General features: G+C 38.8%; 1 protein-coding gene across 4 annotated transcripts; it reads left to right on the forward strand.

Annotated features, from left to right (window-relative positions):
- Window positions 1-114: 114 nt before the first annotated feature.
- On the forward strand, window positions 115-21,534 carry DDX59 (DEAD-box helicase 59). Of its 4 annotated transcripts, none has more exons than XM_021003165.2 (8): window positions 115-205; window positions 1,450-2,264; window positions 5,142-5,309; window positions 8,286-8,375; window positions 13,294-13,545; window positions 15,067-15,219; window positions 17,402-17,530; window positions 20,791-21,534. In XM_021003165.2, exons 2-8 carry the CDS (start codon window positions 1,461-1,463, stop codon window positions 21,052-21,054), a joined length of 1,860 nt encoding a protein of 619 aa, XP_020858824.1. In that variant the 5' UTR covers window positions 115-205; window positions 1,450-1,460; the 3' UTR covers window positions 21,055-21,534. The 4 variants fall into 4 exon arrangements, with proteins under 4 accessions (XP_020858824.1, XP_020858823.1, XP_078012564.1 ...); XM_021003164.2 differs by lacking the exon at window positions 115-205 and adding an exon at window positions 300-382 and having other exon boundaries at window positions 1,460-2,264; XM_078156438.1 differs by lacking the exons at window positions 115-205; window positions 17,402-17,530 and adding an exon at window positions 300-382 and having other exon boundaries at window positions 1,460-2,264.
- The last annotated feature ends 6,299 nt before the right edge of the window (window positions 21,535-27,833 follow it).

A 27,833-nucleotide genomic window follows, 5' to 3' on the forward strand; every position in this document is an offset into this window, starting at 1 on the left:
CGCGGTCCCCCGGCCTCCCCAGGTCGCACGCATCCCGGGGGGAGGGAACGCCCGCCGGCGTGTGCGCGTGCGCAGGGCAGCCCCAGGGGTCAGGCGCGGCTCGCTGCACGTCGTAGGCCGGGACAAAAGTCCGGAGCGCAAGTCCGGAGCGGGGGTGAAGCCGGGTTTCCCACGAAGGAGCGGACGCGCCCGAGGACCTCAGAGGGTGAGATTGCCCTGAACGCGGAGCCGCTCCAAGAGCAGGAGGAGGAACGACTTCTCTTCCTTCCTGTTCTCTCCTCCCTCCCAATGGAGGAAGAGAAGCGGAGGAAAACGAGGAGAGAAGAAGTCGCTTTCCTACTCTTGCGGCACCTCTTGTGGACGCCCTTGCTTCCCTGCCCCCGTATCCTAGCAATGCCGCTGACGTAAAGCTGCGAGACGAGTTGTGGGGAGGGTGGGGGGAAGGGAGGAGATTACAGGGCGGTCTACCCTGCTGCTGCGGCTGCGCGGTGGGAGGGCGGGGTGGGGCTGAGTGCCCCGCCCCCCTCTGCCTGCTTGGGCTGGTCTCGAAGTGCGGGTTACTTGAAGAGGGCCTGGGAAGGGGAGGGGAGGGGGCGTTGTCTGGGCCTCCCCCAGGACTCTGGCAATCTGGCAGCTCCGAGGAATTACAGCCTTCGTTTTGGAGAATGGGGTCTGAACTACAAAATGGAAATTGACAATTAATTGAAATAATTTTTTTAAAAGTTTGAAAGACAACACGTGCCAAGGCCCCCCTTCTTTTTTTTTTGTAAATGCGAATGATTACAGAAAAATCCAAACATAAAAGGTTTATAATCTTATAAAAGGTTTATATCTTTTCCCCTACCCACTCTCATTTTGTCTTTCCGTTAATGTGGTATTAGGCAAAAACAGTTTTCTGCTGCATCTCCATAAGCTGGTAGAGTGTCCCTTCTGTTCTCTTTGAAAATGAAACTGGAATTATCCCAGAAGTTAGATGGCTTTTGACTTTTTTTTAAATGAAATTAACCCATTAGCCACCAAGAAGTAGTTATTGATTGTACTTTGTGGATAAAAAAATGGCACTAAGCAAGATCTTGAATACTTTTTGATACAGTATTTCATTGTATTCCTCTAGTCACTAAGCATTTATTAAGCTCCTACTATGTGCCAGGCTCTGTGCTAAGAGCTTAGGGTACAAAGAAAGGCAAAAGACAGTCCCTGGCCTGAATGAGATCAAAACTTAATAAGAGGAAACAGCATGTAAACAAGTGTGTACAAACAAGCAATATACAAGATAAATTGGAAATAATTAAAGGAAAGCAGGCACTAGAATTAGGAGGGATTAGAAAAGACTTCCAGGCTCTAAGCCCAGTGCCTTTGAGGTAATAGTCCAGTGCTGTTTTTGTAAAGAATGATTTGGAAATGGGGTGGAGGGAGGGGATAAATTTCATTTTAGCTTTTCCTCAACAGCATACTGAAGGATGTTTATTCCAAGATCTCTCAAAGTCAAACGGAATGTTTCTGATGATGACAAGAGTTGTGTGGCTAAGAAATTTAAACCGCAAGGAGAAAAGCTGTCATCAGAAGAAGACAGAGAGATTCCAAATGTTGCCTTCGTGGGGAAGGAAACCTCAGCCCCATCATCGGGGCAGAGCCCTGAATTAGGCTCATCGCCAGATTCAGATGACCACTTTGCTGCAGTTTGTTTAGAGGGGCCTGAGCAAAGTGTTGAAGACAGCTGTGTTCCAGAAGAGCCAATAAAATCTTTTGCTAAAACCCAGCGCTTGGCAGAACCAGGGGAGCCTGTCTGTGTTGTCTGCGGTCGTTATGGAGAGTATATTTGTGATAAGACTGATGCAGATGTCTGTAGCTTGGAATGTAAGGCAAAACATCTTTTACAAGTTACGGAAAAGGAAGAAAAAGTAAAGCTCCAAAAAGCCAGCTCTGAGGCTGAATCTCCCTTACTAGATACCTTTTATGCCTATAAAGAACACTCCTTTATTTTAAGCCTTCTGGATGACCAGGTTGAGAACCTTAAGCTACAGCTAGGAATTTCAGTACAGGGCCAAAAAGTTCCAAGGCCTATCATAGACTTTGAACATTGTGGTTTTCCTGAAGTCTTGAATTGCAACTTGAAGAAGTCAGGCTATGAAGTTCCAACTCCCATTCAGATGCAGATGATTCCGATTGGACTTTTGGGAAGGGATATTGTGTGCAGTGCTGACACAGGCTCAGGAAAAACAGCAGCTTTCCTACTTCCTGTTATCATCAGAGCTTTGGAAAAAGTAAGTTAAAGTTCACATATACAGTCTGATCTCCCTTTCCCTTAACATCCTGTACTTACACATTACAACGACATGAACAGAACCACTGGATAGTGACCTTTTTCTTTTCCTTTTTTTTTTAAAGTATTAGAAACCTTAACAAAAAAAAAACAGAATTAATTCATTCAGTACGCATTTAGTAAACACTATGTGCCAGGCTGGGGCAGGTAGGAGGTGCAGTGCATAGAGCGCCAGGCCTGGAATCAGGAAGACTCATCTTTCGAGTTCAGATCTGGCTTGAGTCATTTACTAGATGTGTGACCCTAGGCAAGTCGCTTAACCGAATTTGCCTTGGTTTCCTCATCAGCAAAATGAGCTGGAGAAGGAAATGGCAAACTGCTCCAGTATCCCTGCCAAGAAAACCCCAAATTTGGTCATGAAGAGTTGGACACAACTGAAATGACTGAACAAGAAAAAACCCAATGTAGTCAAGATCAATTAGCTCCTTCAAAAATCATCGTAGAACAAAACACATAAAATGCCAAGTTGAAACAAAGACTTCATTATGGTCAGCTAGGTATTTCTTATTTACTTAAAAACTCATCTAAGGGAAGAACATATTTACTTGATGGAAAATTTGTGAAAGAGAATAATATCTCATGAAGAAAATTTTCTTGTCAGAATTCCAATTAGTATTTTAATAATATTTCTCCATATACTTAAATGAAATTCTGAATACTACACATCAATGCATATGCACATGTATGGGACAACCAACATAGGTGGAAAGGAGTCCCCAAATAAATAAGCAGATAGATAAATAATTTCAGAAGGAAGAAAGCCCGTCTGTTGGTTGTTGTCCTTCATTCTTGAACAGGACCAAGATGACATTGTGTTGGGGTCAAGATGCAGTATGTCTGTGGCTGATAAGGCCAACATGAGCTCAGAAGGCTCTACCACAAGTCAGGTACAAATAATCCACATGAACATTTGAAATGGAGATGTTTCTAAATTTGCACAATTCAGGTTTCTCTTGAGCTACAGCAGTTCTGCTTTGCTCATAGTGCACAGCATCGTCTTTGATGCAGGCACACCATGCTGTTTTGCAGTCCTTTGCCAGTGTCTCCCATGTCTCACAATTGATTCCAAAGTTCTTCAGAGGGACCTTGGGAGTGTCCTTGTATCGCTTCTTCTGATCTCTGTGTGAGCACTTGCCTTGTGTGAGTTCTCTATAAAATAGTCTTTTAGTCAAACAATATGGCCAGCCCATTGGAGTTGCTCTTTCTGCAGTAAATTTGAATGGTTGGCAGTTTAGCTCAAGGAAGGACCTTAGTGTCTGATATCTTATCCAACCAGATGATCTTCAGCATCTTCCTAAGACAATTCGAGTGCAAGAGATTCAGTTTCCTGACATGGCACTGGTATACTGTCTAGGTTTCAAAGGCATATAACAGTGAGTTCAGCACAATGGCTATGTAGACCTTCACTTTGATAGGCAGTCTGATACCTCATCTTTTCTTTGGAGCCTCCCAAACACTGAGTTAGGTCTAGCAATGTGTGTGTCCACCACCATCTACGGGTACATCCCTGGAAAGTATACTGCCAAGGTAAGTGAACTTATCCACAGTATTCAGTATTTCTCAATTTGCTGTAACTGATGGTTCCACGTGTGGGTGGTGTAGTGCTGGATGGTGGAGAACCTGTTTTCTTGCTGTTGATTGTTAGGCCAAAATCATCACAAGCAGCAGAGAATCCATCTATACTTTGTTGCATCTTAGCTTTAGAGGCTGCATTGAGTGTACATAGAAACACAGACCATAGGACAGAATATATAAAAACAAAATAAAAAACTGTTTTATGTGTACCAGTTTAAAAGGTCATTGAGTACAGTACACTATTATTAACTGGTATCACTATAATTTTATTTGTAGGTTCAAGCACTCTTCCGGTGGCCAATAAATTTTTCATAGTTATCTGTCTTCTATAAGTAAACTGAGGAAGTTTTGTAGTTCAGGGGCATGAGTGCAAAATCTAAAATAAAATCACCCCTGGGGTTTTAGGGATGCAGTAGCTGGATGAATGATCCAAAAAATGAATAGGTCCTACAAATGAATCAGATTTATTTGTGAATGAAATTTTTCTCTTTCTCCACTTTTGAGGAGCAGTTGTGACCTTTTTTTTTCCCACCCAGAAATGCCCCTAGAGCCTTGGGAGGAATAGAGAACATCATAAAAGTATGACTGGTGGTGAAAGGAAGAATATCTGAGCTCCACTCAAATTAAACCAGGTAGCTGCCCATTCATTTGTGAACAATAACTGGCATTATGGTTTATTCACATTGCGTACGTCTTCCCAAAACAACAGTAATAAACATTAAATGCCTGCAGATCACTGTGTTAGATGCTGGGTGAGATAGGAAATTTAGATAAAGCATGGCTTCTGCTTTCATCAAGCTTATAGTCTAGTAGGGGAGAGGACACTATGGCAGCCATAATATATATCACATACAAAACAAAACTTTATATGAGATCTTAGAAGCAAGGCATATCCTATCCTAACAACAGGATAAGGGAAGGCTTTTTTGGAGGAGATAACATTTGGGACTGGTCTTAAAGAATGAGTAGGAGTTCAACAACACAAGAAGAGAAGGAATTGCTTGCTTGAGAATATATAAGAAATAGCCTGAGAATGAAGCAAAGAGTGTTGGGCTGGCAGGAAGAGGTTGGTGAATCACAGAACAAGAAAGGAGAGAAGATGGTATAAATGGATTGCACAGACCTCAGAAGGTGAAAAGTCATTAAGGGGTAAGGGTGAAAGAAGAGTCCTCCCAGGGATAAAAAAGATTTAATGGTTGGTATTCTTGATGGTCCTTTTTTTTTCCCCTTCCTATATTTCTAGAACGGAACTCCATCAGCACTTATTCTCACTCCAACCAGGGAATTGGCCATTCAGATAGAGAGACAAGCTAAGGAGCTAATGTGTGGCCTGCCAAACATGAGAACAGTCCTGCTTGTTGGAGGTTTGCCTTTACCTCCCCAACTCTATCGCCTGAAACAGAATGTTAAGGTAAGAACCAGTATGGCACTTTACAAGCAAAAGAGGAAAGGAAAGTTTACATTCAGAGGAAATTGTAGGATTTAGTTTCAAATAGACTTTCCAAGCATACATTTAACACTAAATATATTTTCCATGGAACATTTTCTTCCCAACAAATGTAAGATACTTGTGTAAAAATAATAAGCAACATTTCCAAGGAGTATATTAAGGGAGATTAGAACAGCTAATTCTATGGTTAAGAAGGAAAGGGCACTTGCAAAGGGAAGTGGTTATCAATAAGAGGGTTCATGAAGAGTGGGTCAAGACTAACTTAATTTCCCTTTTGAACAGGTAACTAGACTGGTAGATGAAGGACCTTCCATTGATATATTCTTCCTATATTTTAACAAGGCATTTGGCAAAGTTTCTTGTGATTTCTTTGTAGGCAAGAAGGGGAAGAAAGGAATAAGACTTTATATAGCATCTTCTATGTGCTAGGCACTGAGCTAAGGGAAAAGCATATTTACTTGATGGAAAATTTATGAAAGAGAATAATATCTCATAAAGGAAATTTTTACGAACTTATTTACAACCTTTTTACAAACATTATCTCATTTGATTCTCACAACAACCCTTCAAGGTAGGTAGGTAATAGTAGTCAAAATAGCTAATATTTATATGGAAATTGTATGTCCTATGTACTATGCCAAGTGCTTTACGATTATTATCTCATTTGATCCTCACAGCAACCTGGAGGTAGGTGCTATTATTATCCCTTCTTGACAGTTGAGGAAACTGAAGCAAACAGAGGTTTGCCTAGAGTCACACAACTAGTAAGTATCTAAGGCCATATTTGAACTTGGATCATCCTGACTTCAATCCCAGCACTCTCTCCACTGTGCTGATATGGGCTTGATGATAGAGTTAGATAGACTTGTAATTAGTTATGTGAGCCAACCTAAAGAATATTGTTTAATGAGTTGATGTCATTGTGGTGGGAAGTCTCTAGTGGAGTGCCCAAGGGAGCTGTCCTTGACTGTTCTGTCAACATTTTTTTCACAATGACTTGGATGGGGGCAGCTAGGTGGCACAGTGGATAGAGCACTGGCCCTGGAGTCAGGAGGACCTGAGTTCAAATCTGGTCTCAGACACATCACACTTACTAGCTGTGTGACTCTGGGCAAGTCACTTAACCCCCCGTTGCCTCACCCCAAAAAAACAAACAAACAAACAAACAAACAAACAATGACTTGGGTAAAGGCATAGAAGAGCATGATCATGTGAAGCTGGATGGATTGACTAACATGTCAGATGACAGAACCAAGATCCAGAAGAGCTCTAGACAGGATAGAACGATGTACTGAACCTAATAAGGTGAAATTTAATAGAGAAAAAATGTAAAGTTTGACACCTAGATGCAAAAAATCAACTGAGCAGGGATGAAAGTGAAGATATTTGACTAGACAGTAGAGGACTGAGAGAGGCTTGTTTTAATGGGTTACAGGCTCGGTATGAATCAACAGTATGATGTGATAGCCCCAAAGCTAATGCAAACACAAACTGCATGAATGAAAATATAGCATCCAGAACAAGGGAGTTTATAGCTCCACTGCCCTCTATCACATCAGACCAGATCCGTGGTATTCTGTTCAGTTCTAGGCACATTTTAAGGACATTAACAGATTGCAGTGAGTCTTGAGGAAGGCATCCAGAACATTGAGAAGACTGGAAATTATGCCTTACAAAGGTTAGTTGAAGGAACCAGCGATATCCTAGTTAGTTCCAGCAGTTTGGGCACTTAAGGATATTTTCATAAGAGTACAGACTAGTAATGCTTAATGTAATAAGCCTTTATTATGATGTATTTTGAGAGGCTTAAAGCCAAACATGAGACATCCCAGAGATGGAGGTAATTAAAGTCATAAGCAAGGAGGTTGCTGAAACCTCATTCACAATGCTCTGCAGAGCAAGATGAGGAAGAGGGGCCAGAGGTCAGTAATGGTACTATTGTTTGGCACCCTCAGGATCTGCCAGTCTCTAATCACTCCCTTCTGGTTGATGGGCAAGATTCACAGATCCTTGTTACCTCTACATTAGGGTAGTTTCATGATACAGGGAGGCACCATGGATTTATGTAGGGAGAGGAAAGGTTCTCAGGAGCATGTAAGTCATGTCCTATCTCTTAGGTCCTGGGGAGGAAGATGCTAGGAAGGCCTTACCTGTATACATATATGGCATGGAAGTTTTCAGAAAAGGACGGGTAGAAGGGGTACATCTAAAGCAGAAGCATCCTCTGACAAGTGTCCCAAAAGCGCCAAAAAAACCAAAGGGATTTTTTGGCCTCTCAGAGGATGTTTAGCCTGAAGAAGAGGAGATTTGGTGAAGGGGTTTGGGGAGTGATGAGAGCAGACTTCAAGCATTTGAAGGGTTGTCAGGTGAAAGAAGAATTAAACTTGATCTTCTCAGCTTCAGAGGGCAGAACTAGGAGGTAAGAGTGTGTGTTGTAGCGAGGCTCCATTTTCACTCAATAGAAGGAAAAACTTCCTAAGAATTAGAGCAGTCCCAAAGTGGGTGTAGTGAGTTCCTCATCCCCAGAGTTCTTCAGGTAGAGGCTAGATGAATACTAGATGACTATCCCAATAAGTGTAGAGGAATGGCCATGGTAGAAGGATTTATTGTCCGTGTGCGATTAGAATAGATAATCTCTGAAATGTCTTCCAACTCTGCAATTTCAGTTAGTCAGTAAACATTTATTAAGTGCCTACTCTGCCTACTGTGCCCTTGTGTTTGGCACACCCAGGATCTGCTTACTGTGCTGATTTTGACATTGAATTACTCTGTAGTGTATTTGAAAGGTAGAATAATACTGTATTTTTTAGGCCTTTTGTTGACTTGCCATGTATAATTTGTTAGAAGGCGGAAGGGACTGTCCCAGTGTATATGACATCACAAGTCTTGACCCAAAAAGATAGTTGTCTGATTTTTTTTCCCTTCTCTTTCTGTAAGGTTATAATAGCAACTCCTGGGAGACTTTTGGAAATAATGAAACAGAACTCTGTGGAACTCAGTGGTATAAAAATAGTAGTCATAGATGAAGTAAGTATCTTAAAAGCATATGTATATACTTTTTAAAATACCAAATTGTATGTGATTTGAGGGAACTTTTAATTTTGAAAACCTAAGACTCTCTACATACAGGAGTTCTTAACTTGCCAGCCTTGGACCCCTAACAGATCTGTGGATGGATTTAGGAAATCTGTCGATTTGTATGGGAAAAAAATTACATCTTTATTTTCACTCACCTTTGGTTTCCTTTTCAGTTTAATACATCTTCTTTTATGCATTTAAAAATATGATTCTGAGAAAGGGTTCATAGGCTTCGCCAGACTTCCCAGGGATCCGTGGCACAAAAATATGTGAAGAACCTCTGGTCTGAAAAAGCAGCAAAGCCAAGATAAGCTGCCTATACTTAAAAGGCAGTAACCTTTCCCCCTAAACAACCAACATATACATGTGCATACACAGGGTGGGTACTCTTTTGATTCAGGATGCTAACTGGAGGTCTCTTTTCTCTGTGCCTGGGGAAGGGCAATGCTCTGTCTCTTAAGAAATGCTCTCATATACAGAGAATTAAGGCAAAATTGTAAAAATACAAACAGTTCACCAATTGATAAATCGTCAAAGGCTATGAACAGGCTGTTTTCTTTTTCTTTTTTTTTTAAGGCAGTTGGGATTAAGTGACTTGCCCAAGGGTTATACAGCTAGTAAGTGTCAGGTGTTTGGTCTGAGGCTGAATTTGAACTCAGGTCCTCCTGACTTCAGGGCTGGTGCTGTATCTACTGTGCCACCTAGCTGCACCCCGTTTTTTTGTTTTGTTTTTTTTTAGGCAATTGGGGTTAAGTGACTTGCCCAGGGTCACACAGCTGGTAAGTGTCAAGTGTTTGGTCTGAGGTCGAATTTGAACTCAGGTCCTCCTGACTTCAGGGCCAGTGCTCTATCCACTGCGCCACCTAGCTGCTCCTGAACAGGCTGCTTTCAAAAAAAGAAATCAAACCTATCAATAGCCATTTGAAAAATTCTCTAAATCACTGTTGATTAAAGAAATGTAAGTTAAAACAACTTTGAGGTATCACCTCATGCCTATCAGGTTGGTTAACGTGACAGAAAAGGAAAATGACAAATGCTAGAGGGGGGTGTGGAAAAAAGGGACACATGCATTGTTGGTGTTGTCGCAAAGTGGTCCAACCATTCTGGAGAACAATTTAGAACTATGCCCAAAGGGCTATAAAACTGTGCATGTCCTTTGACTTAGAAAATACAAGGTGTATATCACAAAGAGATCAAAGATAAAGGAAAAGGACCTTTAAGTACAAAAATATTTATAGCAGCTCTTTTTGTGATGGGAAAGAATTGGAAACCAAAGGGATGCCCATCAATTGGGGAATGGCTGAACAAGTTGTGGTATATGCAGATGATTGAATACTATTGTGTTACAAGAAATGATGAAGGGCATGGGTTCAGAAAAATCTGAGAAGACTTATATGAGGTGATGTAAAGTGAACAGAACCAGGAGACCATTGTACACAGTAACAGTGATGTTGTAACAGTGACCAAAAGTAGAAGACTTAGCAACTCTGATCAATACAGTGATCCATGACATTTCCAAAGGACTCAACGATGAAAAGTGCCATCCACCTCCAGAGAGAACTGATAAACTTCGAGTGCAGATTGAAACAGCTTTTCTTTTACTTTCTTTCTTTTTCTTGCTTTTTTTTCAACATGACTAATTTGGAAATATGTTTTGCATGACTTCATATGTGTAATGGATATTATGTTTCTTGCCTTCTCAGTGGGTGGGGGAGAAGGAGGGTGAGTGGGAGGGAGAGAATTCAGAACTGAAAATAAAAATTAAAAAAATAGATAAACAGATGCTCCTTGATTAACAGTAAGTTGATCTTATCTCTTAGCTGGTCTTGCAATGCCTTAAGAGAACGAGTCATCAAAGCTGACTTTACAGCAAAATTTTATAGATCATACTGCATATAGATTATATGGGATCTCAACCTTTGGATTAGCCACATTGGTTGGTTAGGAAAGTTTGCAAATTGTTCTCAAATGATGAATCTGATAAATTGGTTTTGTATTAAAATTGAAATCTTTTATCCTCAGTGCTCTTCACTTGAGTTCTTTTTATTCTTCCAGTATTTATTGAGTCCCTACTAAATGCCCTGCACTGTGTTAGGTGTTACAGTATATAAAGGTCAGATGAGACAGTTCTGACTCACAGGAAGCTCATACTCCATTTGGAGAAGGAAGATAAACGTATTGAATACAATCAGTGATCAGGACAGCATGCTCTCTAAAACATACTCTAATATAATGCTAAATTGTACAATAGAGGATATTAGTGAATAGGACATAATTGTGCTACATTTTTGTCTTTTTTTTTTGAATAGACAACAAATTTAAAAGAAGTTAAGAAGGATGAAATTAATATGCTTGTCCTTAGAGAGTTTCACTAGACTTTGGGACTTGAACATAGTGTATAGATGAGTAAAGAGGTGAGGGAGGAGCAAGACAGAGGCAGGAGAAAGCATGTGTGCTGTGGGCTCTGTAAGATAGAAGCTGAAGATTTGTCTTGGGAACTAGAGGGAAATAAGGTTGGATAGATAGGATTGGGGAATCACATTACGGTGGGCCTTAAAAACTAGGCAGAAGAGTTTGGACTTGATGTGGTAAGAAGTTCTTGTAGCTATTTGAGCAAGGTATTGTTTAGGGAGATGGGTTTGTCTGTAACAGTATAGAGGGTGGATTGAAGAGGAGTAGGACTAAGTTTCAGAAAGACGAGCAGAGGCTGTTGTAGGAGTGCTGCAGGTGTGACGAGGGGGTGCAAAAACTAGGATAGTGGAAGGAGAAATCTGGAGGAAGGGGTAAATGTGAGAGCCGTTGTGAAAGACAAATCAACAGGATTTAGCAACTGATGAGGTATGAAAGGAGGGGATGGAAAACAGTGATGTCATCTTTTTAAATAGCTGTAGTGTTCTGTATTTAACTACATTGTGTGTATGTGTGTGTGTGTAAATATGTGTATAATGCAGATTAACTTTTTTTTATGCTGTATATTTTTTTACGTCCTTGTCTCCCCCATTACAATATAAGTTCATTTAGAGATAATTTTATTCTTTGTACTTATGTCCCCAAGGATCTGGTAGATTCCTGGCACATAATAGGTACTTAATAAATGATTGATTGATTGAGGTAATAATCGAAGCCATGAGATAGGATGATTTATCTGAGGGAGAGAATGTATGAAGAAAAGTAGAGGTCCTTTGTTGCAAGATGAGAGTTCTGTGGGCCTGGAGACATATTAGAAAATGACTGTTGTATAAGAAGAAATGGAAATCACCATTAAAACCTTTTTTTTTTAAATGAAAGAAAAGCAGGGGCCAGTGACTGAACCTGGAGTTTGGGAGGGTTGGCATGCACAAGGAATTTGAGAAGGATCCAGTGAATGAGACAAAGAAAGAAAAATTATGATTATGTAGTGTCACAGAAGTCAGAGTTACAGGGACAGTGTCAGTGCTGCAGACAGGTGACAAGGGATGAGGACTGGGGAAAGATTTTTGGATTTTCCTAGAAGGATAATATTTTGAAACTGTTGACATTTGAAAGTGTAATTTTGGCAAAATATTGATGTTGGAAGCAGATAACAGAGGATTAAGGGTGGAATGAAGGGTGATGAAATGGGAATAGTCAGGAGTGTGCTGTCTGTTTAAGAAGTTTGCCAGTGAAGGGACAATAGGGTTTTTAAGCCTAGGGAGACTTAAGCTTGTTTTTTCTTGTCCATTGAATCTGTTGTCTTCTTCACTCTTGACTCTTTTATTTTCAAGGTAAGAACAATAATTCACATTTATATTAAAATGTATATTTAAACTATTTAATAGCCATCACCCTTTTAAGTAAGATAATGCTGTACTAAAGTATATGAGGTTATAATCTTTAATAATACTTTGAATTTATATAGTATATTAGTGAGTTAATATATGTAAAGTGCTTTGAACGCACTAAAATCCTACATCAATGTCACCTATTATCTTTGTTATAAAATATTTTCTTCCCAGCAACCCTGTGAGATAGGTATAACAGAATTATTATCCCCATTTTACTTAAAGATGAAGAAACCGAGACTCGGAAAGGTTGTAACTTGCCCAAGAATACACTACTAGTAAGTCAGATGGAAGACCAGAAAGCAGTTCTTGACTTCTTGTCCAGAGAACTTTCCGTTTTAGTATCTGACCTCTCGTGCCTCTTTTACTTCTAAAGGGAATGGATTATCTTTTCTTTCTTTTTTTTTTTGGCACTTGGGGTTAAGTGACTTGCCCAGGGTCACACAGCTAGTAAGTGTCAAGTGTTTGGTCTGAGGCTGGATTTGAACTCAGGTACTCCTGACTTCAGGGCCTGTGCTCTATCCTCTGCACCACCTAGCTGCCCCCAGGAATGGATTATCTTTTCTACTTTCTTTCTTTGTAACTATAGATAGGGAGTATTATTACTTAAATTTACATAAAAGAAACTGAAATTCAGATAGAATGCCTTCCCTAAGTCCCATGGTAGTCATTGGGTAAGGAATAGAATTTTGGCTTTTGGCTTTCTTACTCAATATGCTTCCTGCTAGGCTCAGTGCTCTGTGTGTATACATGTCTGCTTAGAGGTGATATTTGTTTTAGATTTTGGCTTAAGACAGTTTTTCATATGTGTGTCACTCTTAAAAAAAATAGAATGAGATGATAATGTTAAGATACAACCATTTGCAAGCTACATCTAGAGAACACAGGCAAACATTTAAAATATTTAAGTGCCGTGATAAAGTTGAATGAAGAGTTAAAGAACAATGAAATGTTTTGTTTTTATTTTGTATGATGGATGCTCAAACTGATATTTACAATGTTGAAGTGTCAGCTACTTTATTTTTATAAATGTAGTGTTTTGTAACTTTATAATGATATCATTTTAGGCTGATACCATGTTAAAGATGGGCTTTCAACAGCAAGTCCTTGACATTTTGGAAAACACTCCTCCCGATCGTCAAACTGTTTTGGTTTCTGCCACAATTCCAGCAAGCATAGAACGTCTGGCAAGCCAGCTTCTACATGATCCTGTGAGAATTATCATTGGAGAAAAAAATCTGCCTTGTCCCAATGTCCGCCAGATTATTTTGTGGGTAGAAGAACCTTCCAAAAAGAAAAAGTTATTTGAGATCTTAAATGTGAGTAGAGAAATATGCGTTTACATTTAAAGTCTGGCAGATAATGGGAACATTTTTGTCTCCCAGTTTTTACAGTAATGATTTTAGGTGGAATTGGTATGAAAATTTGACACATTTGATTGAACCTCTACTTTTTTCCTACCTTTTTCTGAAAGTCATAAGAAAATTACATTTTTAGAGTTGAAATTTAAAATTTAAATTCTTTCCCCCTTAATTTTCTAGAATTTGCATGTAGAAAAATCTTTACACTTAAGATCATTGGATCATAGATTTAGAGCTGGGACCTTAGAGAACTTAGAAGGACCTTACAGGCCACTGAGTCAAATCCCTCATTTTACTGGTGAAGAAATTGAGGCTGAGGCTGGTTAAGTTATTTGCCCTCGGTCCCAGGTGCTAGTGAGTGTATAAGGAAGGATTCCAAGTCATGTGTTTCTGACTCTAAGGTCAGCACTCTGTCCTCTGTGCCATGTAATCTGTTTGCATGTATGTGGACACTGGCTAATTTTTTAAAGTTCTAAATAACTAGAGTACTTTATTTATATGTGATACTTATCTCTCTGCAGGAAGTGTTTAAAGTGTGCTCATTGTCCCTAATGGCTTATGATTTGTTTTCAATACATTGATGCTGGGGTATAAAAGTGCAGGGTAGGGAGAGAGAGAGAGAGAGAGAGAGAGAGAGAGAGAGAGAGAGAGAGAGAGAGAGAGAGAGAGAGAGAGAAGATTTTTGCATTTTTTTCTTAATGACTAATGATAAAGTTTGGCTTTTTTTTAATGAATGGGACCCTCAAGAAAGAGGTTTACCCTAATGAAAGGAGTGTCTTCTCTAAAATAACCTCCCAAGTATATTTAACCTCACTCATCTGGAGTTAAAAAGGAGAAAATTTATTTTTAGGATTTAAATTAAAAATGAATATTTTAATATTCTTTTTTAAAAAATGTCTTAATTTTTTTCTCTATTACATATAAAAACCTATTTTTAACATTCATTTTTTATAATTTTTGAGTTCTGGATTCCCTCCCTTCCTTCCTTGCCTTGAGAAGACAAACACTTTGATATAGATTATACATGTACAGTCATGCAAAACATATTTCCTTGGTTAGTCATGTTGTAAAAGAGAACATAGACCAAAAAAAGTCAAGAAAAATGAAGAAATTTTTAAAAAAAGCATGCTTCAATCTGCATTCAGACTTCATCAATTTTTTCTCTGGAGGTAGTTAGCATTTTTCATCATAAGTCCTTTAGAAGTGTCTTATAAAATTTTAATGTTCTATTAACCTTAAGGGAGTAAGGAGTATATGGGTCTTTCCCTAGTTCTGTCTTCTGAGAAGAGGAAAAAAATTGGGTTGTGGACACTTGGGAGAATATTTTAAGCAAGATGGAACAAACCACTTTTTATCTCATATCAGTTTTAATAGCTGTTTAGCCAGTTTGCTAAATGTAGTGTAGAAGCATTATCTGCCATAGGCTGTGTAATATGAATTACCTAAAATAGTTTTTTCAAATGACTTTTTTTTTTCCAGGATGAGAAACTCTTTAAGCCTCCAGTGCTAGTGTTCGTGGACTGTAAACTAGGAGCAGACCTTTTGAGTGATGCAATTCATAAAATCACTGGGTTGCAAAGCATATCTATGCATTCAGATAAGACACAAGTAGAAAGAACAAGGATATTGCAGGTTTGACTCTCCTGTTATGTATGTTACTTCCAAACAAAACCAAACACAGTTTCCCATTTTCACTTATGTGTTACTACCCAGTTCTTACATGTCTTACTGTTACCCTAAGACTTTAAATGAAGTTTATTTTCATCTTTGAAGTAGAAGTCAAATCCTTGTAAGTTTAAATTCCATTCATTCTGAAATTGTCATTATTTGGGCAGAAGTTTCACTAAATTAGTTAATAGTATTAGCAAGATTACTGGAGATTATGGGGATTTTTAAGTTACTTGAAAGAACAGATTTTTAAAAAAATTTAGAATTGTGTGTTTATTCAAATAAATCCCAGTTCCCATAGTTTGCCAACCCCTGGTCTAAGTTGTCAGTATTCTTTTAATCCTGACTGCCACACACAGTGTTACCTGTGGTCCCCATGACTGCTTAGAATCTCTAGTTTTATTTGTACTTAGAGCTAGCATTCAGGTGTAGCACTTTATATTTGGGAATACATGGAAAAGTTGCAAAAAAAAATGACAGTGTCTTAGGTTTACAGCTATAAAACCGCTAGTACATAGATCAGTTGAAATGGATTAAAAAGAACTAGTCGGTTTGTACTGATTTGATCTCTTTCTCTCTCTCTCTCTCTCTTTCTCTCTCTCTCTCTCTCTCTCTCTCTCTCTCTCTCTCTCTTTCTCATTGTAATCTATATTTAATTCAACAAACATTTATTAAATGCATGGCATTGTGCTGGGTACTAAAGTGACTAAGACAAAAATGAAAGAGTCCTCCATCTAGGAATTTAAATTCTACTGGTTCTATCACTTTCTAATCTTTCCACTTTCCACCGTCAACTTCTGTTCCTCACCCCCAAAATGTTGCTTTCCTAGAAAGGAAGATGGGTTTGGATTGGTTAGTTACTGAAATAGACATAGTATTTGAAGGACTATAGGTAAGTCTTACCCATGAAGAGCATATATATTTGAAAGGATAGCTCCTTTCTTTTAGAATAACACTGTGTGGGAATCTCCTGACTTTTTCCCAACTCTTTGTTCAAAGTGTTACCAAAGATAACATTAGCAAATCATTGCAAAGATCCTTGAGTCACATATGTGAAAATCCTTTAATTAAGCTCTTTACTCATCATAGACTTGGTTATACTTTGAGTCAAATTATGCCCCCATGACCATCATGAGATAATACATCCTTATAATATGGAAGCAAATCATTTCATTTTCTCTGATCTTCATGTTCTTATGTTTTAGAAATGAGGGGGCTGGACCAAATTCTAAGTTACCTGTCTTTTGTATGTTATTCTTGCTTTGAATCATAATGAGGTTCATCTCTACCTCCCTCCCCCCCAACAGTGGAAACATGTAAGCCTATTTACTGTGAAGCAAAGAAGTTTACAATATATAGGTATTAGGCTTGGTGCCAAGTGATCAACAGTATGACCCTTGCCCTCAAGAAGTTTGCAGTCAATTTGGGGAGATAAGACATATATACATACAACTTTTCTTGTTGTCCAGTCATTTCAGTCATGCCCTACTGTTTGTGACCCCACTTGGCGTTTTCTTGGCCAAGATACTGGAATGGTTTGCCATTTCTAGTTCATTTTGCAGGTGAGGAAAGTGAGGCAAACAGGGTCACGTGACTTGTCCAGGTTCACACAGCTAGTAATTGTCAAGAGGCAGGATTTCAACTCTAAGCCTAGCACTCTATCTTCTCCATCACTTATCTGCCCACGTGGCACTAAATCAAATAAGTACCTGGAAAGGTTTAGACAAATGCTGGAAGAAATCTGAGGAACTAAGGAAGAAGCATTGTGATAGAGTAGGAAAAGCACTGCATTTATAGTCCAAGGACCCACATTCAAATTCTGACTGATTCTTACTACTTGCATGACATTGAGCAAGGTATTTAATCTCTCTTGTCCTCAGCTTTGTAAAATGAGGGGGTTATCATAGAATCTCAGAGCTGTAAGAACAATCTATACAGGCTAGAAAACCTCTCAGGTCATTTTAAGCTCTTGCTGCAATACTATGAAACAAATTCTGGTGGGGGAATATCATGGAAGGCTTCATGGAGGAGATGATATATGAGCTAATTCTTCAAATATAGGTAGAATTCTAGAGACTGTGTAATTCTTCATATAGAAGCTTCTATTTTAATTACTGCCGCAAAACGTGTATTACTTTTTTGACAGGGATTATTTCAAGGAGATTATGAAGTTGTAGTAAGCACTGGAGTCCTGGGACGAGGACTAGACTTGCTCAATGTCAGATTGGTGGTCAATTTTGATATGCCTTCTAGTATGGATGAATACGTACATCAGGTAAAAAAGGTTTTCTGTGGTATCCCAAACCTCCATTTGGGAATTATTTTTAGGCTCCCTTTTAAAATATGCTGCTCTATTGGTTCTGTGAGCCCATGGATACAAGTCTTCCCTCTAATCTCCAGTAGAGATTACCATTTAAATTAATACATTTGTGCCCAGCAAAGCAGAACCCTTTAGAATCTTTCTGTTTGGTGTAAGTCTTGCCTTTATCCATTTATACTCAACCTTGAGTTCTAACATAAAAAGGACTTTTCCCTTCTCACAAAAGCCTTCTGCTCACTTCCTTGCCCAGTGTGTGCTGAAATTAGAATGAAATTAGTTATGAATAACTCTTTTTGCCTGTTGTCTTCACCTGCTAAGATAGAGGATGGGACACTTAGGGGTCTGGGCTGTGTGCCAAGGCCATCTACTCTGCAGCTATAGATATGTTCAATTTGGCAGCTGCTTATGGCTTTCAGAGCCTATTCCCTGGTACTGGTTTGCTGGGATGAGCCACTGTCAAATATTCTCACCCTGCCATGTGTCTCTGCTGGAGAGAAGGGTTTATCTGGTTTTCAGATGTGCAACTCTGGAAATCACCTGAGAAATGAGAGCTGCACAGGTGTACCGCTCAGACTGAGCAGTAACTTCCAAGTTCGGTTTCCAGAGCTAGGGATAGGAGCCCTGGAGTTTAACATCTGAGTTTGGCCTGGTTATCCCACCAGTTGCTTGGGATCTATTTTTAGGTACCTATGGGAATTGGAAACATAGTTATCAAGACTGTATATTTATATGATAAAATCTTTTTTTTTTTGAGGTGGTCCACGAAAGTGAATTTTCTGGACAACCAAAACTTGCCCACTTTGCCACTGAAACGTTCTTTTAATTTTACCATTTTGAGGGAAATCTTTCTAAAAGGAGTTGCTATTTTCCTGCTGCTTTAATCTGTGTACACTGAACGTATAAGTGTAGATCAGTAGAGATCATTTGATCCAATATGTTCATTCTGTAGATAGGAAACTAAAGTCCAGAAATGTTAATGACTTATACAGGGCTTACCCAAGCAAAAGTGGGACTACAACCCAAATCATTTGACTCTTACCCCAGTGCCTTACGCACTAGATTGTACTGACAAATCTGGATTGACTTTATTAGCATCAATTATTGTGCTGGGTTGTAATGCATCCGTGTTGTTGAGGAATGCACAACTTTTAGCTCATCACTAAAGGGCTCCAACCATTCTACCTAGTTTTATGTATGCTTCTTAATTTTCTTTTTCTCCTTCCTCATTGCCAGCTGCCTTTTCTGGTTGCTCTCAGTATGCCTGACTCTTGTAACCCACTGCTGCTGCCATTCAGATTTTGCTGTGGGCTAGAACATGGGGCCGGTTATTATTGTGTGACAATGAGAGTCTCTTCTACCAAGTTTTTGCAAGTTATTTTGGCTGCTTTGGAGGGGTGCGTTGAGCAGAGTGAAGTGTTTTTTAATTTCCAGATTTGTAGATGTTTTTCCAGAGGGTTATGGATAAGAGTCCTGGAAGTTTGACTTGGATAAGTGAGGGATAGTACCGTGTATCAGTCAGCAACCCAAATTAGTATGAGGCCTGCCTGAAACAAATGGGTTTAATCTTAAAGAAACTAGTTTATAATTAATTTTAAAAAAATGTTTAGGGGAAGGAATATTTTATGTAGGAAGTGTTGGGCTAGAAATTGGGAGTCCTGTGTTCTAGTTGTTATTCTTCCAGTTACTTGCTCTGTGACTTTCCACATGTCACTTCATGTGAGGTGGCTGGGGTAGAAAAGATGCCTAAGGACCTTTTTAGTTCTCTAGCATTATTTTGTGCATTAGTGTAATTCTTTAAAATGTTATCACTTATAAATATTGGGTGTAGTAACATTAGTAAATATGGAATGTGTGGTAAAATACTTCTGTCAGACTGATAAATATTGTGAATCTATCTAAGGATTATACTTTTTTTTTCTTTTTGGGGGGCTAGGCAGTGAGGTTAAGTGACTTGTGCAGGGTCACACAGCTAGTAAATGTCAAGTGTTTGGTCTGAGGCCAGATTTGAACTCAGGTCCTCCTGACTCCAGGGCCAGTGCTCTATCCACTGCGCCATCTAGCTGCCCCAGGATTGTACTTTAAAAAAAAAATAACCCTTGATTTTCATTAGTGTGACCACTCTTTGGACAGATGTAGATTGCAGCTTCCTCATACCTTGGTAGATGGTTCTGTTTGCTACTAGAACCAAAAATAATGTCCTTCAGTAGTCCTTGAAACTAGTTAGACTGATCCTTGGGGGACAGACACATTGTCCATTTCCAGGCTTAAACGTGAAATCTTAATCCATTAAGGACCTGTCAGAGCTTGCTTTTGACTAGTTCAGAGCTTAAAAACCCTGAGGTCCTCTCCATGCCATGATGAAGGATCTGAGCAGTAAGTAAGTAGAGGATGTTGTTTGTCAACCAGTGTGAATATATCATGGACCAAATGTGGAAACATGCCCATTTGTAGATGAGGAGGTTTAGTTATACTGGCAGACAGACATCCTGGCTTCGAGAATGTTGATGAATTGGTTGAGGCAAGTAGCAATTATTTCCCACTTGAGAATAAATAGTTTGGGTTCATTTTGCTTAGCTTAAGTTAGAGAAAATTTGATGTTTGCATTAACATCAACTGTTTTTCAAAGTACAGTGGCACTGTAGTTAATTTCAAATTATTTTAAAAGGCTCTACCCAAACTTAGACAACCAATCTAAACTTTAACAGATTTCTGGAAATGGACTATAAAATGAATCTCTGAATAATTATAATAGAAATCAGTCATGTTTGCCCAGGTCTTTCTCTGGGTAGTCTTTCAAGGTCCACTTTTGGGGAAGGAGGAAGACCAAACTTGTGATTTCATTGGTGTTAGGCACTTTGAATGAGGAAATCAACTCCCTTCCAGCCCTCAGAGAAATTCTTACTGAATCCATAAGTTCAGTTGTTTGTATGGGAATTCATCATGATATTCCATGAGAGTTTATTGTTTTCAGGTGCCATTGATGAAATAGCTTTAGTGTCACATTTCAGATGGGACTAATATTCTAAAACTGGTAGATAATCCCTCATTTAGCTAAAGATTATAGCCTGAGTTCTTTAAAAAGTAATTTCTGTTCTTAAGGTCTGATGATAGGAAAGCTAATATTAGTAAAGATTATTAAAATTATGTGTCTTCCCTTTTCTTTCCACTTGAATAGAGGCTAAGATTTTAAATGATCCTTTGAATTTCATTTACAGGTTGGAAGAGCAGGAAGATTAGGTCACAGTGGAACTGCAATTACTTTCATCAATAACAACACAAAGAAGCTTTTTTTGGATATTGTGAAGAGAGTCAAACCAACAGGATCCATTCTTCCTCCTCAGTTACTAAACTCCCCTTATCTCCATGAACAGAAGAGAAAAGAACAGCAAAGAGTTAACCAGGCACAGAACACCGTAGTAACTGGTGATAATCTTATGGACATTATTAAAAAACATGATAAAAGTCATTCTCAGAAGTAACTAATTGTGCCACTTTGGATAATCTTGTCATTGTGCAATAGCAGTGAAATTCTGAAAATTACTGTCGTTTAGTGTCTGAATAAACAGAGCATATTTGTAAGGTGTAGGGATGATTTTTGTTATTGTTGAATATGTCAGACTTGGACAGCAGAAGTTGTGTGTGGCTTCTTTTCCTTCATATGCTTGCTAAAGATTGCCATTCTGTCTATAATGAGTGAGATAAAGGATCTGTTTTTGTGCTGTGTACAGAATTATTTTCAGATTAAAAATCTTTTTGCATTACAGAAGACCCAGGTTGTTTTCTTTCCCCTTCAGTCCAGTAAACATGCTTTGTCTACTGTTTCTAGGAAGAAATGTTCAGGGATTATTTTGTATTTATGCCACATATTGCATTGCCAACTGACAACTTTACCTATACAACGTAAAAAAGTATTTCAATGCTTCTGTACTTTGTTTTTTAAAATATAATTTGAAAAAATTTTTAAGTATACTTTTATAGCGGGAGGGGGCAAAATGGTAGGTTAGAGGCAGGAACCCAACTGAACTCTCTCAACATTCTTGTTCAGATGACTTTAAAATAATGCCTAACATCAAATTTTGGCATACCAGAGCCAACAAAAGGTCAGGGTGAGAAAGTTTTCCAGGGACAGCTAGGTGGCACAGTGGATAGAGCTCAGGCCCTGGAGTCAGGAGGACCTGAGTTCAAATGTGGCCTCAAACACTTGACATTTACTAGTTGTGTGACCCTGGGCAAGTCACTTAACCCCAACTGCCTCACCAAAAAGAAAAAACAAAAGAAAATACAGTGTTGGTTCCCAGCATGACCCAAAAGCAAGTATAGAGTATTTAGCATGGGATAATGCGAAATCACTTATACTCCTATTCTCTTTCTCCCATCTGGCTTATACTAACTTATATTCATGTTGACAAAGCTGATTGAGTTTTTCCATTAGGGAGATTAGCCCCAGACATACCATGCTGCTACAACTCACTTCAGTAGTGCTGGGGGTGGTCCTGGTATAGGGAAAGCTACAGAATTACTACTTGCACTTTCGCTCCTGAGACCCCACCATTGTGCTTTCCATGACACAAATCAGTCACAATGACACCATTTGTTCTTAAACATGAAATACTAAATGAGAAGGTAAAAGCAAGAATAATTATGACATGTAATGAATAGAAGGCAAAAGAAGAAACAACAAACACTTAATAGTCTACTTATAAACCGAAGTCACATTTTTCCATCTATGCACACAGTGTCAGGAAAGCAGAATGAGGGAATCCAAGCACAAATCTGTAGAACCTTATCAGTGATGTATATAAGTGTGGAAACTCATATCCCCAGGCATACTCATAACTCTAGACTCCAGACCTGACTGCCTGTAGTCTCTTTAGAGAATAGTCTGAAACATATGTTACTTCTTCCTCCTAGGATCTTATCCAGTCTCCTTCCTGATGGACAAAGCTGTTTCTCTGCTACTCTTGGGCCAATGAAACAGTATTAAGCTCTTCTAGCCAACAGCAGCATTGAGTCTTGGGTGTGCATAGCTTTCAAGCTCTGCTCTTTTGTCTAGGCTCTATGGCAACATTATATCCTTTCTGCAAAAAGCAGTTCTCTTTTAATACTAGCATCTGCAAAGCTATTGCCCTCTTCCTTTCTATAGGCTTTGAGGGGTTTTCCCCTTTTGAGCCATAGAGGGACGTAGAGATAAATAGATAAGTCTTTGAGGATTTCCCCTCTTTCTGTAGATGACTCTAGAGAGCAAGGCAGCCCCTTCCCCAGGCAGCTCTCCACTGACAGCAGACGATTCTCTTTTCCTCCAATCAACTCTCAAACAGCAGACCTTTCTGAGTTAAGAAATGAAAAATCAATATTTCGGTCACATACAACACAAATCATCCATATAACAATAGTCCCATAGTCCCAAAATAATTCTTTGATTCAAAGGATCCCAGAAATGAACTCCAAAGTATTGAAAACATATTCAAATGAGCTAATGGACAAAATGCAGTATGGCCATCTTTAACATGTCACTATTTTGGCTTCTGAGCTGCTTTCACTTGGATCCTCTTGGTACTTTTTCATTTGAGGAGCAATTTTTTTCTCAGATCCTTAGAACTGTTTGTGTTTCTCCTCGAGCTGTTTTCCTGTTTCACACAAAATGTGTCACTTCAGCAAATAAAATGCCCACATAAGAAAGAAGCAGTACCTTACACCCATTTTCCACTGTTTCTGATACAGTAAGTCACAGTGGGAGCTAGGAAGCAGTGTGTTACCATGGATTCAAAAAAGGGCCTTTGTGCCCTGATGGAATGAAGAACTAAATTACATTGTATACAGCCAGTATTTAGGAGAGACCTGAAATCCAGAAGAGTAATATAACTACAGTAACACTGCAGTTATCTGGCTATCAGATATAGCTGGCACCTTAACCCACTGGAACACATACAGCCTAGAAGTTAAAAAAAAAACAACAAAAAACCAGCCAAACACTGAAGGTAACCACTCAACAAATATTTCTTAGTGCAACATTTCAACAAATAAAATTGAAATACACAGATTAAAAAAGATACAATGGTAATTGGCCTACTCACTGACCCTGAGGAGTTTTCTCACTGTCTCATGATAAATGTCAAAGCCAAGAGCTGTAAGCACCAAAGCTACTTTTCTTGAGTCAGCAGAAGAACAGAGTTATGGGGGTGGGGTGGAGGGATAAGGAGGGGAAGACAGCAAATGGAAGAAACAAAAGAATAGTTAGCAACATGATAAGAAGGAGTAGCTGGAATGCTTAGAAGCTGACCTTGGCAAGGTGGAGAGAAATGATAGCAGAGAATAGGGACAGCCACAAGGGAAGAAAAAGAAGAGACCATTAGCCAGACAGTAGAATACACTGGGAGCATTCTATGTAGAGACAAGCAGCTCTATGTAGCTCAGTAGCTACTGAAGGAAGGATTCACTCTATTATAATACAATAAAATTTAATTAGGTTATTCAGAATGGACTCCATTCTGAATACAGAACAGTAATGGCTTATGCTATTACATTAAATTAGTACCAAAGAGCATTAGATTTGGAGTCAGACCCTACATTCAAAACTCTACTCTGATACCACTTGTGTGACCTTGGCTAAGTCACCTCACCTCTTCATGATTAAGTTTCCTCATCTGTAAAATGAGATTATTGGATCAGATAATCTCTAAAGTGCCTTCCAACTCTATATCCTATGAGAGTGTTTCAATTATAGCTATAGGTAAAATTATGTATGTTCCTTACTTAAGTCAAAGAATGGTATAATGCATATCCACATAGTATAATGCTCACTCATATATGCAGAAAGATTTCCATCAAAAATTGTTCAAATATATCAACAGTTCAACAAGTCAAATTAAATCAAGTAAACAAATGTTTATTACATACCAACGATGCACCAAGCACTGTGCTAAATGTTAGGAATACAAAGAAATGCAAGAAAAAAAGTCTTCTCTACTCTCAAGAAGATCACAGTATAACTGGGGAGACAACCAGGAGGCAACTATGGAAAAACAAGCTATAGAAAGGATAAATTAGAGATGGTCTCATGGGGGAGGCATTATCATTAAAGGGAATTGGGAAAGGATTCTTGCAAAAGGTAAAATTTTAGCTGAGACTTTGGAAGTCAGACAAGCCAATAGGTGGAGATAAGGAAGGAGAGAATTCCAGGCATGGGGTAAGGTTAGCGAAAATGCAAAATCAAGAAATAGAAGCATCCTACATGAGGAATAGCAATGAGGTTGCAATTTTTTTTAAAAAAAATTAGTTCTTAAGGAGCTGAGTGGTAGAAATTTTGCTTATCCAGGAAACCCATTCTGGAATATTCATTAAGACAGAAATTACAATATATAGTAACCTCTCAGCTGACAGAGTAGGAAAATGGTATATTCTGACTATTAGGTTTTCCATTTAATAATGTTAATCGTGCTTACACTTGTAGTTGCTGAAGTATTTCATGACAAAAAAAAGAGATTTTAAGCAATAATTGTTTAGTAGTTCAGAAGATGGAAATATTTCTACAAATTTAACCTCCTCATTCTCAATCTTCGCACTTTCAAGCAATAAGTTAGCTTTTTTTATTTCAAAAAGGGGGATGGAGGGGAATAACATTTCCCAATGACTTGTTTTTGCAACTTTGAGGTAGTATTTCTATAAATTTATATTTTAAACTCTGGCAACATTCTCTATTAGCAGTAGTTTTGGTATTTGAGTATTATTGTTGTAATAGCTAGAATTAATATCAAGTTTAGAAAGCCTCTGGTCCTCTGGATAGTATGTATGAATTTAAGGAAAATATTCCATCTTCTGAAAAATTTCCAATTGCCAAAAATTGACTTCTTCTTGGACAACATACAACAAATTCATTATATATTTTAAAACAAAAATATCAGGGCTAATAAATGGATTAGATGTATGCCAAATAGTGTGTTTATAAATAATCTGTGGTTTCAATAATATGCAAAATTCTAAACTGCTGGGAAAAAATTTTATTTCTCTTGACACTTTGCAGCAAAGTTGATCTCTTGACACTATCTGTTCTTTCTTCTCTTTCTTATCAATAACAGCTTACGTGCATGCTACTATCTTTCCCATTGTCATATGTAAACTGGAAATTGTATTACATCAGATCAAAATTGGATACTTTTAAAAATTTGTAAAATAGAGTTTCCCTGCATTCCAAGTCCTCTTATTTTGTTTTATTTAGTTGAAACCCAATTTGTACCAGGACTGTATTCAAAGTTTTTTCAGCACACTAGAGCTACACTCAGGGAGATGCGCATTTGTCAGAATGTTTGCCACTGTCTCAGAGCATGTCCTGTGTGATGTCCAAATACAAGAGGGTCCTATAGATGCTAATGTCTTTCAGACATTACTATTTATGGATGAAATTGTGTTGACTACATCAAGCCCCAGATTATTACAGAAATGAATGTTTCTTCCTTTAAATTCCTTATTACTCAAAAGAGATCAGCCTAATAATAAACAAATGATTATTTTAAAGAATTAAAATATTAAAGATTAAAATTCAATTAAAATTAAGAATGCCTATGATCCTAACTATAATGGATTTGGATGGTTAGTCTATGAAGCTGTTGTATCTATACACATATCTGGGCAGGTACTATAGATGGAACATGATTTGGGTCCAGGATTTAGAAGGAAAAAAATCAGGCTGGATCACATTAAAGAAATTATGCAGCGCTTTTAATGTTCCTGAGCTGCTTCCTAGTGCAGAGATTCATCTTTTTTTTTTAACACAAATTTTCTCTCTGTTGGTGTATGGTTATGAAGCCAAAAATATTATAATTTCTGAAGATTCAAAACTGCAGAGAACTTAAAAGGTAATAAAGAGAAAGATGAGAGAGAGGGGAAGGTAAGGTACAAATAGGTTGCAGCATGTTTCCAATGTGAGGCTTGGTCTGGCCTGGTCTGGGAATAGTGTTCTTTGTGAGTTCTTTTCCACTCATTCACTTATCAAGAGAGAAGTAATTCTAAACCTGGAGATCCTCCAGGGTATGAGCTCTGGAGGGATGGTAGCCTAGAGGGTTCAGCAGCAGGCAGATGGCAAGAGGATGCCTACAAGATACCTAATTCAAAATGCCTAGTAGGCATTGGTGACACAGACTTGAACTCAGTAGAGAGATCAGGGCTGAATGCATAGCTCTGGGAGTTACCAGTATAGGCATGTTAATTAAATTCTTGGGGTGGGCATGGAGGAGGCGTGATAAAGAGTATATAGGAAGAGAAGAGAAGAGAATCCAGGACAGGGCCTTAGGCTGTACCCAAAACTAGACAATAAGACCTGGATAATCAATCATCTAGCAAAGGAGACAGAGTGGTCAGAAAAGCAGGAGACCTGAGAGAGAGCAGTGTCACATCAAACCCAGAGAGAAGAAAAAGTATCCAAAAAAGGAAAGGTAGTCAATGCTATCGTCTGCTACAGAAAAGCCAAGAAGGAAAAGGGCTGAGAAAAGGTCATTGGATTTGGCACTTAAAAGATCACTGTTAACTATTAATTACTTATAAGGTAGGAGACCTAGTTACCAGGCCCTTGTGATGAGGGTAATCACCTCACAAGAAAGAGATTAAAAAATTACTTTGTGAGTCTATGATGAACAAAATAGGAACATAATTGTCTTAAAATAGTCTAGTAGCTGCAGGGTGAAATTTAACAAGGGCAATTAAGTTCAATTTTAGCCTTGATTAGTAGCTCTGGAAAATGCAATGTGACATAGAAGAGGTCCTTGAAGGGAGGCCTGCGGGTGTCATGGTGTCCCAGGAGCTCCCTGGGCCTGGCCCCGACACAGAAGAGAGAAGCTAGGGAGGCCGAGGACCCACGGATGTGGTGTGGACTTGACTCTGGAGGAGTAGGGGGTGGCTGAACCCTTCCCAGAAGGAGGTGATATTGAAATACTACAGAAACCTGGTCTCCCTGGAAATATCCTATGAGCTCCCTCTTTCCTGACAATGCCCAGCTCATGGGCCTGGGGATTGTAGAGAGGACCAGTGACCCTCTCATGGTGCATTTTGCTTTCCCAGTTCTGCCTTCGGACTTACCAAGAGGAGGTGGCTCTAAAGAGGAGGTCATGGCTCCTGGGGCCTCCCAGGAATCAGTGACATTCAGAGATGTGATTATGGACTTCAGCCCCGAGCAGTGGAGGCAGCTGGGCCCTTCTGAGAAGATGCTGTACAAGGAGGTGATGCTGGAGAACTACAAGAACCTTGTCTGCTGGTACTTGCAGCTTCC

The sequence above is a fragment of the Phascolarctos cinereus genome, unplaced genomic scaffold, assembly GCF_003287225.1.
Source record: "Phascolarctos cinereus isolate Bilbo 61053 unplaced genomic scaffold, phaCin_HiC Scaffold_5;HRSCAF=322, whole genome shotgun sequence".
In the NCBI taxonomy this organism is placed as follows: Eukaryota; Metazoa; Chordata; class Mammalia; order Diprotodontia; family Phascolarctidae; genus Phascolarctos; species Phascolarctos cinereus.